This window comes from Melitaea cinxia, chromosome 11, assembly GCF_905220565.1.
Source record: "Melitaea cinxia chromosome 11, ilMelCinx1.1, whole genome shotgun sequence".
NCBI lineage: Eukaryota > Metazoa > Arthropoda > Insecta > Lepidoptera > Nymphalidae > Melitaea > Melitaea cinxia.
The window spans coordinates 17,690,108-17,704,680 of record NC_059404.1 but is presented as its reverse complement, the minus strand read 5'-3'; the positions used below and the strand labels follow the sequence as shown (position 1 = coordinate 17,704,680).

The 14,573-nt window shown below is 65.1% G+C and overlaps 1 protein-coding gene across 1 annotated transcript; it reads right to left on the bottom strand.

Moving 5' to 3' along the window:
* Nucleotides 1-871: 871 nt before the first annotated feature.
* On the bottom strand, nucleotides 872-2,722 carry LOC123657668. Its single transcript, XM_045593190.1, has one exon. The coding sequence runs from the start codon at nucleotides 2,720-2,722 to the stop codon at nucleotides 872-874; it is 1,851 nt and encodes a 616-aa protein (XP_045449146.1).
* Between the last annotated feature and the right edge of the window lie 11,851 nt (nucleotides 2,723-14,573).

Here is a 14,573-nt window from a genome sequence, read left to right as displayed (position 1 = left end):
CCACCAGTACACCTGAGCCCGCCCGGGGCGACCCCTCGACCGCGGCATGGCCGCGTCGCACGCGTCGGTCATTCTGGCCACCAGCCAGTCTGCCACCCTGTCCGGTGGACCGTCGACGCGCGGCTGACACGACGCCACTATCGCCGCTTCGTCGAGTCGCTCCCGGGCGAGACGCTTCAGCTGCCACCGAGGACCCTCCTCCGCCGAGGTGCGGCTGGAGCTTGGCGGCACCGCCGGACGAGCGGAGATCTCGAAGCGGATATAGCGATGATCCGAGAGAGTCTCCACGTCGTCCAGCACTCGCCAGTCCCGAACGCGGCGCGCGAGGCCGGGGCTCGCAAACGACACGTCCACGATCGAGCCGCCCGACCTGCGCACGCACGTGTTGGCCGTCCCGCGATTGAGGACGGTCAGGCCGGTGGCAACGAGCCACTCCTCCAGAATCGCCCCCCGCGCATCCGTGGCAGGACACCCCCACAGACGTGACTTCGCATTGAAGTCGCCAAGCACGAGCACTTCCGCCGGATAAAACCTACGCATGATCGACTCGGTCCCGTCGAGGAACGCCTCGAACTCGGCGACCGACTTGTTCGGGGAAAAATACGCCCCGACGATGGCCACCTCCCCCAGCAGTGCCGCGACGCAACCCGAGCCCCTCACAATGTTCGTAAGGGGCGGGGCGCCCGCGGCGACCTGGGTCACGATGGCCACCACGCCGTCGCGATCGCCGATCCAACTATCCCTCGGCGGGACCGAGTACGGCTCGGCCACCACCGCCGCCCGCACGGACCACTGTACCAGGCTCTGGACGAGGAGGTCCTGGGCCCTGGCACAGTGGTTCAAGTTGGCTTGGAGCACCTTAAATGCCATATTACAATTGGGTGTCCATTGTCACCTCCCCAGCTCTGTTGGCAGGCGGCGCGCGGGTTTTATTTTTGGGCGCCGCCTTCTTCCTCCTTCCCGCTTTATTGCGAGGGCACGCAACTAGGCTGTGCCCAGCCGGTTTTTTCTCCGCCTGGCATATGGGACAGCAAGCTTCGGCAGTACACTGCCGGCGAATGTGCCCCTCCTTGCCGCAGCGGTAGCACTGTCCGCTGCGGTCCACTCCCTTGTCACACTTCGCTGCCACGTGCCCAACCTCGTGGCAGCGATAGCATTGTTGCGGTCTCGTCTTGAGTAGGGTCACACTCGCCGACACGAACCCGACGAGTAGGCGGCGGCCGTCGACCACTTTCTTCGCCGCCTCTACTGGCAGGCGAACCCACGCTGTCCCGATGCCGGCGAAGTTTTGCCGTACTTCGCCCACTTTTATCGATTCTTCGGCGCATCCTCCCGCCTTGGCGATCACGCCGGCCAGCTCCTGGGGAGTGACCGAGTCGTCTAACCCGGCCACCCGCAGGTCGGCGCACTTCTCCGGGCGGGTGACCGCCACGTCCTCGCCGACGACCGCCTTGATGCGCCGGGCTAGCTCCTCGGCCTTCTCCTTATTGCCGGTGCCGGGCAGCTCGAACCTTCGCGCGCCGGTCTGAGAGACCCTATAGCGAGTCTCGACGCCCATGCTCGCTATAAGGCCGTCAGCCTTTATGGCACCGAGGACCTCCGCGTAGGTCCTCGTGCTGCCCGGCAGCAGCGTCAGCTGCACCGCCGCCGATCGCGGCAGTCGCAGCTTCGGCGTCTTTGGCTTTTTAGCCGGCACACCTTTGTTCTGGGGCTGGGGCTGGTTTTTGGGCGGCCCCACCTTCCTGCCTTTCCTCGCCACCACATTCCACCCCTCCGTCAGAGCAGCCGGAGCAGGTGGTAGGGGGCGAGGCTCGTTGGGCGCAGCGACTTGGGTAGCCGCACCCGCCTTCTTCTTCTTTTTCTTCTTCTTGGCAGACTGACTTGCAGACTTTGGGGCCGGGTTCGCTGGCGGAGTCAGCGTTGTGACCCCTGTCTGCGGCGGCGACGTTGCGATCTTCTTCGAAGCCGCCGGTGGTCCTTTTCGCACTTCAGACGCTTCAGGCAGGAGTCTGCCAGACTCCTCCAGCTTCGCCAGGCGGGAGTCGAGCATGGCGCCCACCCCCGCCATTATGCGGTCGATCAGTCCGTTTTCATTCGCGGGAGGGGCTGGAGTGGACGTCGAGCCCAGCTCACGCCTGATGTCGGCTACACTCTGTCGCAGCTCGGAGATCTCCGAGCGGAGCTGTACGTTCTCCGCTTCTAGGCGCTCGTTGGCCTCCCGCAGCTGCCTGACCTCGTCATTCGTCGTTCGGTGGTATAGGGCGCCGAGTACTTCGCCTATACCCTCGGCGGACTCATTCAGAGCTTTCTTGCTCGTCCCTTTGAGGTTCTTTGATATCTTAGTGACAGTAAGAATGGCCTCGACGTATTCTTGGGCCTTCCTGTGTAGATCAATGATCGAGCATTCCCCCGACACCGTCCCACCTTCCGAAATTATGTTGGATCGCGAAGCTCTCACTCTCTTTGAGATCTCAATGGCCTCGCTTTCTGCCTCAAGCTCGAGCTCCCTCTCGCACTGCTTGAGGTAGTCGGCCTTGGCCTTGGCGAGGCCAACATATTGCCCTGTCGTGGGCGGTCGACCACGACCCCTGCGCGCCGTGTGACACTTTCCTGCTGTGGACTTATCATCAGTGTCATCTGACGTGTCTTCTTCCCTATCGCGCTTCCGCTTCCAGAGCCGAGCGCGAGACGAGTCAGAGTCGCACGGTGACCGCGACCTCATGCCGTCAGATAGCTCCCCTCCCGAACTAACTCCACCCTTCTCGGGCCTCTCCTCTACTCCGCCCTTCTCGGGCCTCTCGTCATCTCCTCCACTAACGTCAAAAGAAGTTTTAGTTTTATTTAGTTCCATTACTGTTCCCACGAGTAAGGGGGAAAAGGTGGTCAGCCCGAGGTAACACCCCCTGTACCTGGGCAAGCCTCGCGTAACCCCACTCTGGCCTCGGCGGGGCTGCAGAGCAGGGGATCGCAGTAGTGACTGAACTACCCATCAGCCATGCATCCCCTCGCGCTGCGTCGCCGCTTGGGATTCGGGGTAATTTTTTATAGAGGTTTTCTTCCTCGCGGTCCGGCCGGTTAAGGCAAGACCCTCGGTCCCGTTCGTGGCCGCGAGACATGACCACGACACCACAAACGGGATTACGATAATAGGACGGTGAGCGAACAGGACTCCTGCCCACTCTGTCCGACGGCGGGGTAAGCGCACGCCGAACCCATCCACCCCCCCGTGGTGACACAGTGCGCGAGCGCTGTGCCACCCGATGCGCTCACGGGACAACTCTAATGTAGAGCGCCGGAATGCATCCCCACACGCGTCGGTCGTCAGCCGCGACGGGCAGCAGTGCCGCGATTGTGGTACTGCTGCCCGTCCCGTTGCCCAGGGTGCACCACGAGGAGGTCACCGACAAGCACCCCAACCTAACCTAACCTTTTTTTTTTTTTTTTTTTTTTTACGCTGGAAAATGCATTTACGCACCCCCGTCGCCCGAAGGCGACGGAAGTCTGAGACTCCCGGCGGGGAGTGCAATGCCGGACTACTCAGTAAAAACCAGCGGTGCCCTCGTCGTCCTGGTGGGGCGCCACGGGACCACTTAAAGTATTCGCCATGACGCCCCGGACGGTGGGCCTGCCTGCGGGTGCAGGGCAGGCCGCCTCCGATTGTAGAGCGCTCCCGGGCACCGAGAGCGCTCCCTCATCGCCGCAGGGAGAAGAGGGGCACGCGGAGCGCCCCCGCGCCGAGCCCGATGCAGAGGACGGAGGATCGCGCCGCCACGCCTCCCCCCCCCGCACCACACCCGCCGCGGAAGCACCCCGCGCGCCCCCCTCCCACCCGCGACTTGCGGGAAGGAGAGGGGCGCGCGGAGCGCCCCCGCGCCAAGCACGATGCGGAGGGAGGGGGAGCGACCCAGCGACGCCTCCCCCCCCGCACCGCGCCCGCCACGAGGGCGCCCCGCGCGCCCCCCTCCCCCCCGCGACTTGCGAGGAGGAGAGGGGCGCCGGCTGCGCCCCCGCGTCAAGCACGATGCGGAGGGTGGAGGAGCGCGTAGCGACGCCTCCTCCGTCCCGCCGGTCGCCTCCTTCGTAGCGCGTCGGCGTGAGCGTCGGTTTCGCGCTCACGCTCCGCAGCCTCCTTCAGCGAAATAACTTCTTCGCAGAAGGAGGCCACGGCCGACCAGGACCTCGCGCTGCCGAGCATGGAGCGGACCACGCTCGACAGCGCGAGGTCCCCGCCGATGACCGCCACGAGGGCCCTCCGCTGAGGGTCCCAAGCGGCGCACTCTTCTAGCGTGTGGCGCGCCGTGTCAATCGGAGCACCACACTCGTGACAGGCAGGGGTGGCTTCCCTCCTCGCGATCTGGTGCAGGTACTTACCAAAGCAACCATGCCCGGTAAGCACCTGCGTCAGGCGGAAGGTCAGCACCCCGTGCCGCCTTTGGACCCAGCGACTTAAATGTGGACGTATCGCGTCCACCGTCACCGTGCCCGCCGCCGGAGACCCCAGGCTCTCCTCCCACTTGATCATCAGGGCCCTCTTAGCTTGAGCCCTGATGTCCATCGCTCGGTCCATACTACGGACCTGCCCTTCTCCAGCTCTGAGGCTCGACTTTGCCGCGTACACTCTCGCGAGCATCTCCGCCTGGAGTTCCCAGGGCGGATCGCCCGCGAGGAGCGTGGCCGCCGTCCACGACACCGTACGGTATCCCCGTATCGCTCTCACCGCTATGGCCCTCTGGGGTCTCCGCAGGAGGGCCTTGTTGTCGCGAGACGCGAGAGCGTCGGCGAACATGGGGGCACCGTACAGTGCCATGCTGCGAACTATGCCGACGTATAGACGTCGGCATGGCGAGTCCGGGCCGCCTACGTTGGGCAGAAGTCTGCCCAGCGCGGCGGCGGCTTTCTCGAGCCTCGGAGCGAGCTCTCTAAAGTGCGGACCGAAGCTCCACCGGCCGTCCAGGATTAGGCCGAGATATTTCATCTGGGCCTTGACGGCGATCTCCACCCCCTGGACGACCACACGCGCACCTCGGGGGGGGCCTCTTCGTGGGCCGTGGAAGAGGAGGGCCTCCGTCTTCGACAAGGAGACCCTCAGGCCCAGTGCCTCGATGCGGCCGACCGCTATCGACGCGCCGGTTCGCGCCAGACCGGCCGCCTCTTCGAAGCTGCCGCCCCGGGCCGTCAGCAGAGTGTCGTCCGCGTAGCAGATGACGCTGAGCCCGGGCGGCAGTGGCGTCCGCAGCAACCAGTCGAAGCCGACGTTCCACAGGGTCGGTCCGAGGACGGAGCCCTGCGGAACGCCGCACTCGACGCGACGGCGGTACAGTCGGCCGTCGCCCCCCTCCCATAAGACCTCTCTCTCGCGGAGGTACGCCTCCAGCAGACTCTGGAGATATGGAGGCACGTCCTGATACTTCAGTGCCTCCACAATCGTCTCAACAGGAATGCTGTTGAAGGCGTTCGACACGTCCAGCGAGATGGCCAGGAGAACGTCTCCGCTGGCCACCACCTCCGCGGAGAGGGACCTAAGGGCGTTCAGAGCGTCCAGGGTGGAGCGGCCCGCCCTGAACCCGTACTGAGCGTTCGACAGACCCGGCCCCGACTCGTCGAGGTGCCGGACGAGACGGTCCGCGAGAATCTTCTCGAAGAGCTTGGCCGTCTCGTCCAGCAGCACGATCGGCCTGTACGCGGAGGGAGAGTCGACAGGTCGGCCCTCCTTACGTATCAGGCACAACCGGCCCGTCTTCCACGGCTTCGGGAACTGCCCGGAAGCTAGACACTTGTCGAACAGTCCCCGAAGTTCTCCTCTCAGGTGTTCCAGGGCGATATACAATACTCGCCCCGGAACACCATCCGGCCCCGGCGCCGTCTTCTTGGCCCTGAGACGCTCGAGGGCCGTATCCATCTCCCCCTCCGAGATGCCGGGTGGGGAGGGCGGGTCGAACTCGGTCCGAGAAGACGGCGACGGCGTCGCCATCGTCGGGGGAACATGTACGGGACGGTGCGGAAACAGTTCCGACACCGTCCGCCAGAGGAGATCCGGCGGCATCGTTTCCGTCACGGGGGCGCCCTGCGCGCGAAGCTTGCTTCGCGCAGCGCGATAGGGGCGGCCCCATGGATCTCGGTTTAGACCCGCCAGCAGCTCCTTCCAGGCGGCGTCCTTCCCTCGGCTGATGGCGTGCTGCAGGGCCTGCTTTGCCGTGCGGTATGCATCCCGCAGCTCCACCTCCAGAGCCGGATCCCTGGCGCTGCGCCTCCGACAGCGTTGATACGCCCGGCGGGCGGTCATGCTGGCCGCACGAAGCTCCGCTATTTCGGGCGACCACCAGTACACCGCCCGCCGTCCTAGCGGGCGGCGGCCGACCTTCGGCATGGCCGCATCGCAGACGTTGGCCAACGACCTGCGAAAGCGGCCAGCCAGCTCATCCACGCTGGCACCATCGGCGTCGCGGTGGCTCGCCCACCGCTGGACGATTGCGGCCTCGCGCGCCGCCTCGACGTCGAGCCTGCTTAGGGCCCAGCGGGGTAGCCTGCTCGGGCCCCTAGACCGATCTGCTGACGAGGACGGGGTGGAGACCCCGAACCTGATATAGTTGTGGTCCGAGAGAGTCTCCACCCCCTCCTCCACTCTCCAGTCTGTCACTCTCCGCGCGATTGCGGGGCTGGCGAACGAGAGGTCCACCACGGAACCCCCGCGCAATCGCACGCACGTCTGAACGTTTCCAACGTTCAGGAGTGACAGACCAGAGAGGAGGGCCCAATCCTCGACGGCCCGCCCCCTCGCATCCGTGTTCGGGTTGCCCCAGGCTCGGGACTTGGCGTTGAAGTCGCCGAGAACTATCACGGCTCTCGGCGACTGTCGGCATACCGCAGCTCTGACGGTGTCGAGGAAGACCTCGAAGTCCGCCAGGCTGCGGTTGGGGGAAAAGTAGAGGCCGATGACCGCATACTCTCCCCACGTCACCACGACGTATCCCGAGCCACGCTCCACGAGTGCGAGGGGGCGGGTGGCGGAACTGCCTAGTGCGACCGCCACCGTGCCGTCGAGATCCCCCAACCAGTTCGGTTGGGGGGGAACCCAGTACGGTTCGCAGACGACGGCCACATCGATCATCCACTGCGCCATGGACTGGGTCAACAAGTCCTGAGCCCTGGCGCAGTGGTTGAGATTGGCTTGGAGGAAGCTGTGATGTCTGATGTGATCCATGGATTACTCAGACATCACAACCTCCACCTCCCCCGCCGCGGCCGGGGGGGCAACGCCGTCTGCGGCTGTCTGGCTTGCGGTCTCTCGGGGGGCCCGGGTTCCGAGGGCCCCCTTTCCTTTCGAGGTCGCAGGCCTGCACCTGCGGCCGCACATGATGTGCCCCGAGGGTTTACCTCCCTCGGCGCACACCACGCAGCGCGGTGTCTTCTCCGGGCAGGAGGCGACCTTGTGCCCCGCGTTCCCGCATTTAAAGCAGAGGTTGCCCCTGTCGACAGACGCCGGACACTTCGGGTGCGTGTGGCCCAACCCCATGCACTTAAAGCAGCGCATGGGGAGCGCCTCCAGGGCCGACACTCGCACCGAGCTCCAGCCGATCAGTAGCCTGCCCCCCTCGGTCAGCGCTTTCGCAACCGAGACGGGGCAGGCTACGACGGTGGAGCCCATGCCGCCGAAGCCGGAGCGGATCGCCCCGACCCTCACCGTGCCGACGTCGGACGATGTCGCCTTCGCGACCGCCGCCGCCACCCTCTCGGGAGTGGCCGTGTCATCCAGGCCCGAGATGCGCACCTGCGCGGTCTTAACGGGCCTGACGACGGTGGCCACGTCCGAGAGGGCCTCCCTGAGCCGGCTGGCGAGCCGGTCGGCCTTCTCCTCTTTGTCGGAACCGGGGATCTCGAGCATCCTCGCTCCCGTCGCCGTATGACGGAAGAGGATGCGCTCGATCCCCAGTTCCTCCAATTTCACGGTGTCTTCAGCCGACCGGAAGATGGAGTCGTAAGTTTGACCCTTCTCTACAGCCGCCGGCTGCAGCTGGACGACGACTGCCGCAGTCTTCGGGGCCATGAATTTGGCCTTAACCGTCGCCTTTGTTGCCGGCCTTCCGGACTGCTTGGTCGGCTTGGCGGTCGGCTTGGCGGCCGGTCGCGCGGACGACGCCGCGGCTGGCTTGCCAGTCGGCTTCACCGCAGGGGCGGCAGTCCGGCCTTCGACTGCAGGTGTAGATGGAGGGGCGGAGGACTTCCCTTTCCCCTTCCTCTTGCCCTTCCCTCTTTTGACCACTGTTGCCCAGGTTTCCTCCCGGGCAACCGTGGAGGGGGCCGCTGACGTAGTGGCCGCCGTCTCAGGGCGTCGAGGTCCACCAGCTCCCAGTTGGGGGCGGACCGACGGAGCCGGCGGCAGCCTCTCCTCGATCTGCGCCAGCCGGACGTTCATCATATCGCCCAGCGAGCAGGTCAAGGAGTGCTTGAACTCCTCTAGCATGGCCGCCACCGGAAGTGTCGCAGGTGGACCGGCGACTGAGGCGTTGGCAGCGGCGGCGGCGGCGGCGGCGGCGTTAGCGGCCGCTTCCGTCTTCGCCTCGGCGAAGCCGCGCCGCATCGCCTTCAGCTCCGTTTTCATTGCCTCTATTTCGATCCTGAAGCGGCGGTTCTCCGCTCGGAGCCGCCTCACTTCATCGGCCTCGGTCCTAGAGGCAAAGGCGTCGACCACCTCGCTCAGGTCCGTCGCGGACCTCTTCAGCTTTGCGACGAACTCGCCTTTGAGGTTCCCGGATTTCCGGGCAACCTCTAGTATTACGGCGAGTCCCTCGCCCGCGCGTGCCCTGAGTTCCTGCGCGTTGAGCGCAACAACGTCGTCTACGATCGACGAGCCGACGTCGGACTCGTTGTCGATGAGTATGTTTACGGGTTCCGGCCGGACAGGTGCTGGCTTGAGGAACTTTTCGCGGGAAGGACCCGCCGTGGTTCCTCTCGCCTTTCCCCTTCTCGCCGTGTTAATTTTAGCGAGGCCCGCGCCCTCGGCCTCCGTGTCCGAACCGTCACGCCCAGACGCGAAGGTCGAGGATGAGGGTCGCTTCCGCCGTCCCGTCAAGGCAATATGCCTGTCAGGGGATCCCGAAACCATGTCTGTATCGGTGTCCGTTTTGTCGTCCGCAGCCAGAACCGCAAAACGGTTTCCACCTTTGTCCTGGCCCTTAGAAGGGCCTTTTTGGCGTGAGAGGAATCTCCCCTTGCGATCTCGCGAGGGGAGACCAGTCCTCGAGAGTGACGGCTCGTTTGAGCCGCCACTCCGAAGGCTGTTATCGGAGTCCGTATTTCTTGCAGAGGTCGCACCGCCCTTCCCGGGCACAACATCAACGCCCATATGGGGCGAATCACAGTAACAAAGGGTGCCCTCCCCAGAATCGAACGGGCAGCGTGCATCCGAAGATGCACGGAGGGATTCTCCTTTGCCGGAGGCGCAGGTACCCTCCTGGGGTAGTTTCGTTTTAGTCTTTGTTTCCATGATTAATAGGGCTATTTCACAGCTTAGATTTTTAATCGGGGTTTACTCCCCTAGGCCGCGCGGCTGACAAGCCGCTAAAGGTGCGCCCACACCTACTGGTTTTGGTCCGCGGGGGTCCGAAAACCCCTACCACCCGCTCAGTGCGAGTGGCGTTCCCCTATCCGCCACCGTGGGGACGCGCCCAGTAGAAGTCCAGCAACTCCTCCCCTTGGAGCCTAGGTCCCAGACCTAAGTCCGAGACCCAGGCCCCAAAGGCCTGGGAACCTAACCTAACCTAACCTAACCTAACCTAACCTAACCTACCCAACCCTAACCTTTTTTTTTTTTTTTTTTTTTTTTTTTTTTTACGCTGGAAAATGCATTTACGCACCCCCGCCACCCGAAGGCGACGGAAGTCTGAGACTCCCGGCGGAAAGTGCAATGCCGGACTACTCAGTAAAAACCAGCGGTGCCCTCGTCGTCCTAGTGGGGCGCCACGGTACCACTAATAAGTATTGTCCGTGACGCCCCGGACGGTGGGCCAGCCTGCGGGTGCAGGACAGGCCGCCTCCGATTGTAGAGCGCTCCCAGGCACCGAGAGCGCTCCCACGTCTCGCGCGTGCGGTCTCAAGCCGGCCGAAGGTCTTACTGTCCCTCCAGCCGGCCACCCCACGCAGGGGACGCTCAACCAGACCAGTCTACCGTCTGCAGAATGGGGACACATGTCCAGGAGCGTCCCCTCTCCAAGCCAGGCAGGCCTGACCTCCAACGCCGGAAAATAGCGTTGGGGGCCAGGACCGCCCGTCCTCCAACGCCGGATCGCACCGAGCAACCTAGTTGTATTCCAGGGTGCGCAGCGCGACCCCGCAACTACCCCACGGGTCCGCCGGACTGCACTGATAACCGAGCTAAAAGCTCCAGGGAGCCAGCACAGCCCGGCCCTCACGCATCCGGTCTGCCGGATTGCACCAGCAACCGAGCAAAGCTCCAGGGAGCCAGCACAACCCGGCCAGCACACCGCGCCCCTGCGCTACAGAACGGGCGAGCCAGGCCCCCCGGACCCACCCGTCCTGCCCCTCCCGGCTAGGCAAAAGCCTCACCTCCAACGCCGGATCGCACCGAGCAACCGAGCAAGCTCCAGGGAGCCCAGCGCGACCCCGCAACTACCCCACGGGTCCGCCGGACTGCACTGATAACCGAGCTAAAAGCTCCAGGGAGCCAGCACAGCCCGGCCCTCACGCAACTGGTCTGCCGGATTGCACCAGCAACCGAGCAAGCTCCAGGGAGCCAGTACAACCCAGCCAGCACACCGCACACCGCGCCTTAGCGCTACAGGGCGGGCGAGCCCACGGCTAATCCGCCCACCCCGTCCACCGTGTGGGGGAAGGAAAAACCCGCCCCCACGTCTCCGCGCCGTCTCAGCGCCACACACACAGCCGCACCTCCGTGCCAACACACCTGCGCTCACAGGTCCACTCTGATAACCAGAGTGGTACCCGGAGCGCAACCTTTTTTTTTTTTTTTTTTTTTTTTTTTTTTTTTTTTTTTTTTTTTTTTTTTTTACGCTGGAAAATGCATTTACGCACCCCCGTCACCCGAAGGCGACGGAAGTCTGAGACTCCCGGCGGGGAGTGCAATGCCGGACTACTCAGTAAAAACCAGCGGTGCCCTCGTCGTCCTGGTGGTGCGCCACGGGACCACTAAAAGTATTCGCCATGACGCCCCGGACGGTGGGCCTGCCTGCGGGTGCAGGGCAGGCCGCCTCCGATTGTAGAGCGCTCCCGGGCACCGAGAGCGCTCCCACTTCGCCGCAGGGGAAGAGGGGCACGTGGAGCGCCCCCGCGCCGAGCCCGATGCAGAGGACGGAGGACCGCGCCGCCACGCCTCCCCCCCCGCACCACACCCGCCGCGAAGGCACCCCGCGCGCCCCCCTCCCACCCGCGACTTGCGGGAAGGAGAGGGGCGCGCGGAGCGCCCCCACGCCAAGCACGATGCGGAGGGAGGGGGAGCGACCCAGCGACGCCTCCCCCCCCACACCGCGCCCGCCACGAGGGCGCCCCACGCGCCCCCCTCCCCCCCGCGACTTGCGAGGAGGAGAGGGGCGCCGGCTGCGCCCCCGCGTCAAGCACGATGCGGAGGGTGGAGGAGCGCGTAGCGACGCCTCCTCCGTCCCGCCGGTCGCCTCCTTCGTAGCGCGTCGGCGTGAGCGTCGGCTTCGCGCTCACGCTCCGCAGCCTCCTTCAGCGAAATAACTTCTTCGCAGAAGGAGGCCACGGCCGACCAGGACCTCGCGCTGCCGAGCATGGAGCGGACCACGCTCGACAGCGCGAGGTCTCCGCCGATGACCGCCACGAGGGCCCTCCGCTGAGGGTCCCAGGCGGCGCACTCTTCTAGCGTGTGGCGCGCCGTGTCAATCGGAGCACCACACTCGTGACAGGCAGGGGTGGCTTCCCTCCTCGCGATCTGGTGCAGGTACTTACCAAAGCAACCATGCCCGGTAAGCACCTGCGTCAGGCGGAAGGTCAGCACCCCGTGCCGCCTTTGGACCCAGCGACTTAAATGTGGACGTATCGCGTCCACCGTCACCGTGCCCGCCGCCGGAGACCCCAGGCTCTCCTCCCACTTGATCATCAGGGCCCTCTGAGCTTGAGCCCTGATGTCCATCGCTCGGTCCGTACTACGGACCTGCCCTTCTCCAGCTCTGAGGCTCGACTTTGCCGCGTACACTCTCGCGAGCATCTCCGCCTGGAGTTCCCAGGGCGGATCGCCCGCGAGAAGCGTGGCCGCCGTCCACGACACCGTACGGTATCCCCGTATCGCTCTCACCGCTATGGCCCTCTGGGGTCTCCGCAGGAGGGCCTTGTTGTCGCGAGACGCGAGAGCGTCGGCGAACACGGGGGCACCGTACAGTGCCATGCTGCGAACTATGCCGACGTATAGACGTCGGCATGGCGAGTCCGGGCCGCCTACGTTGGGCAGAAGTCTGCCCAGCGCGGCGGCGGCTTTCTCGAGCCTCGGAGCGAGCTCTCTAAAGTGCGGACCGAAGCTCCACCGGCCGTCCAGGGTTAGGCCGAGATATTTCATCTGGGCCTTGACGGCGATCTCCACCCCCTGGACGACCACACGCGCACCTCGGGGGGGGCCTCTTCGTGGGACCCGGAGCGCAACCTAACCTAACCTAACCTAACCTAACCTAACCTAACCTTTTTTTTTTTTTTTTTTTTTTTTTTTTTTAACGTGGGGAAAATCCGTCATGGACACCCTCCGGTAGGGGGGGCTCGGAGGGGATTCAGACTCTTACTGAATAAAAACCGCCACGTGTGTTCTGCCGTGCGCCTATGTGGCGGGGTCACAAGGACGCTGTCAGCTCTTTCGCAACCCCGCCGGCGCTTGCCCTTTCGGGCCCACCACGGTGCAAGCACCTCGGAGGACGCACTCGAACACGAAGCGCGCCCTCCCCTCCTTGGGGGGACCGTGCGAGTCGGACGACGAATCCCCCGACCCATCGCCCGCGTGGCCCCCCCCGCGGGCAGGGGGACACCCCCCGCCCGCATCGCGCCTGTGGGTACAATCCCGCGCCGCCCCGGCGCCCCAGGCCTAGCCCGGCGTCTCGGCTACGCCAGGCACCTAGCCCGGGGCGGACAATGTCAGCCCGACGAAGCCGACAAAGGCCAGGGTGGCCGCAGTCAAGGCCCTCCAGCCGACCGCAGCCTCGGCGCGAGAGAGCGCCCCCGCACGCCTTAGGGCGGGCGAGCGAACCCGCCCACCCCACTCCCCGCACCGCGTCGCAGTGCCATACCCTCACCGACGGCAACCTACGTGCCACCCCGCACCGCGCACGACCTCTGAACCGAAAGACGGGCTTTCCGGGCCCCCTTCTCGGAGCGAGGAACGAGTCGGCAAGACCGTCAGTCCGCAAGACCCGCCCCCGGTGATCCAAGTCCGAGACCCGTCCCGTCCCGGGCCGAAAGACGAGCCGCAGACCCCCATAAGTCCGCAAACCCGCCCCCGGTGATCCGGGACCGAGACCCGACCCCGGCCCCGGAGTTAATCCAGGACCGAGACCCGCCCCTGGAGCGGAAGACAACGTTTCCGGTGATCCAGGACCAGCCCAGAGGACCTTCCCTTCCTTAGGAGCGCGCCCAACGGCCTCGACACACCTATGCGCTTCCGCGCCTCCCGGAGCGCGACCCAAAGGCCCCGGCACTCCAAACGCGCCTACGCACGTCCTCCCCGCGCCGCGTCGCAGCGCCAAACCCTCACCGACGGCAACCTACGTGCCATCCCGCACCGCGCACGACCTCTGAACCGAAAGACGGGCTTACGGAGCCCCATTCTCGGAGCGAGGAACGAGTCGGCAAGACCGTCAGTCCGCAAGACCCGCCCCCGGTGATCCGAGTCCGAGACCCGTCCCGTCCCGGGCCGAAAGACGAGTCGCAGACCCCCATAAGTCCGCAAACCCGCCCCCGGTGATCCGGAACCGAGACCCGACCCCGGCCCCGGAGTTAATCCAGGACCGAGACCCGCCCCTGGAGCGAAAGACAACGCTTCCGGTGATCCAGGACCAGCCCAGAGGACCTTCCCTTCCTTAGGAGCGCGCCACACGGCCTCGACACCCCTATGCGCTTTCGCGCCTCCCGAAGCGCGACCCAAAGGCCCCGGCACTTCAATGCGCTTTCGCGCCCTCCTCCCTGGTTTTGGTCCGCGGGGGTCCGAGGACCCCTACCGCCCGCGTCTCGCTAGTAACGCAGGCGGCACTCCCCTATCCGCCACCCGGGGGACGCGCCCAGGTAGAAGACCAGGAACTCCTCCCAGACCTAGGTCTGGGGCCTGGGAACCTAACCTAACCTTTTTTTTTTTTTTTTTTTTACGTGTGGAAAATCCTTCATGGACACCCTCCGGTTGGGGGGGCTCGGAGGGGAGTCAGACTCTTACTGAACAAAAACCACACGTGTGTTCCGCCTATGCGCTTGTGGCGAGATCGCGAGGACACAAAGCTCTTTCGCGATCCCGCCGGCGCCTGCCCAGACTAGGGCCCGTCGTCGTCGCCGCAAAAGCGACAGCGACCCGAGAGAGGATCCCTTGAACACATAAGATCGCCTCTCTCCGT

Excerpts from the sequence above, each read along its gene's own strand:
- LOC123657668 (XM_045593190.1), bottom strand. The coding sequence starts at position 2,722 with ATGAGGTCGCGGTCACCGTGCGACTCTGACTCGTCTCGCGCTCGGCTC.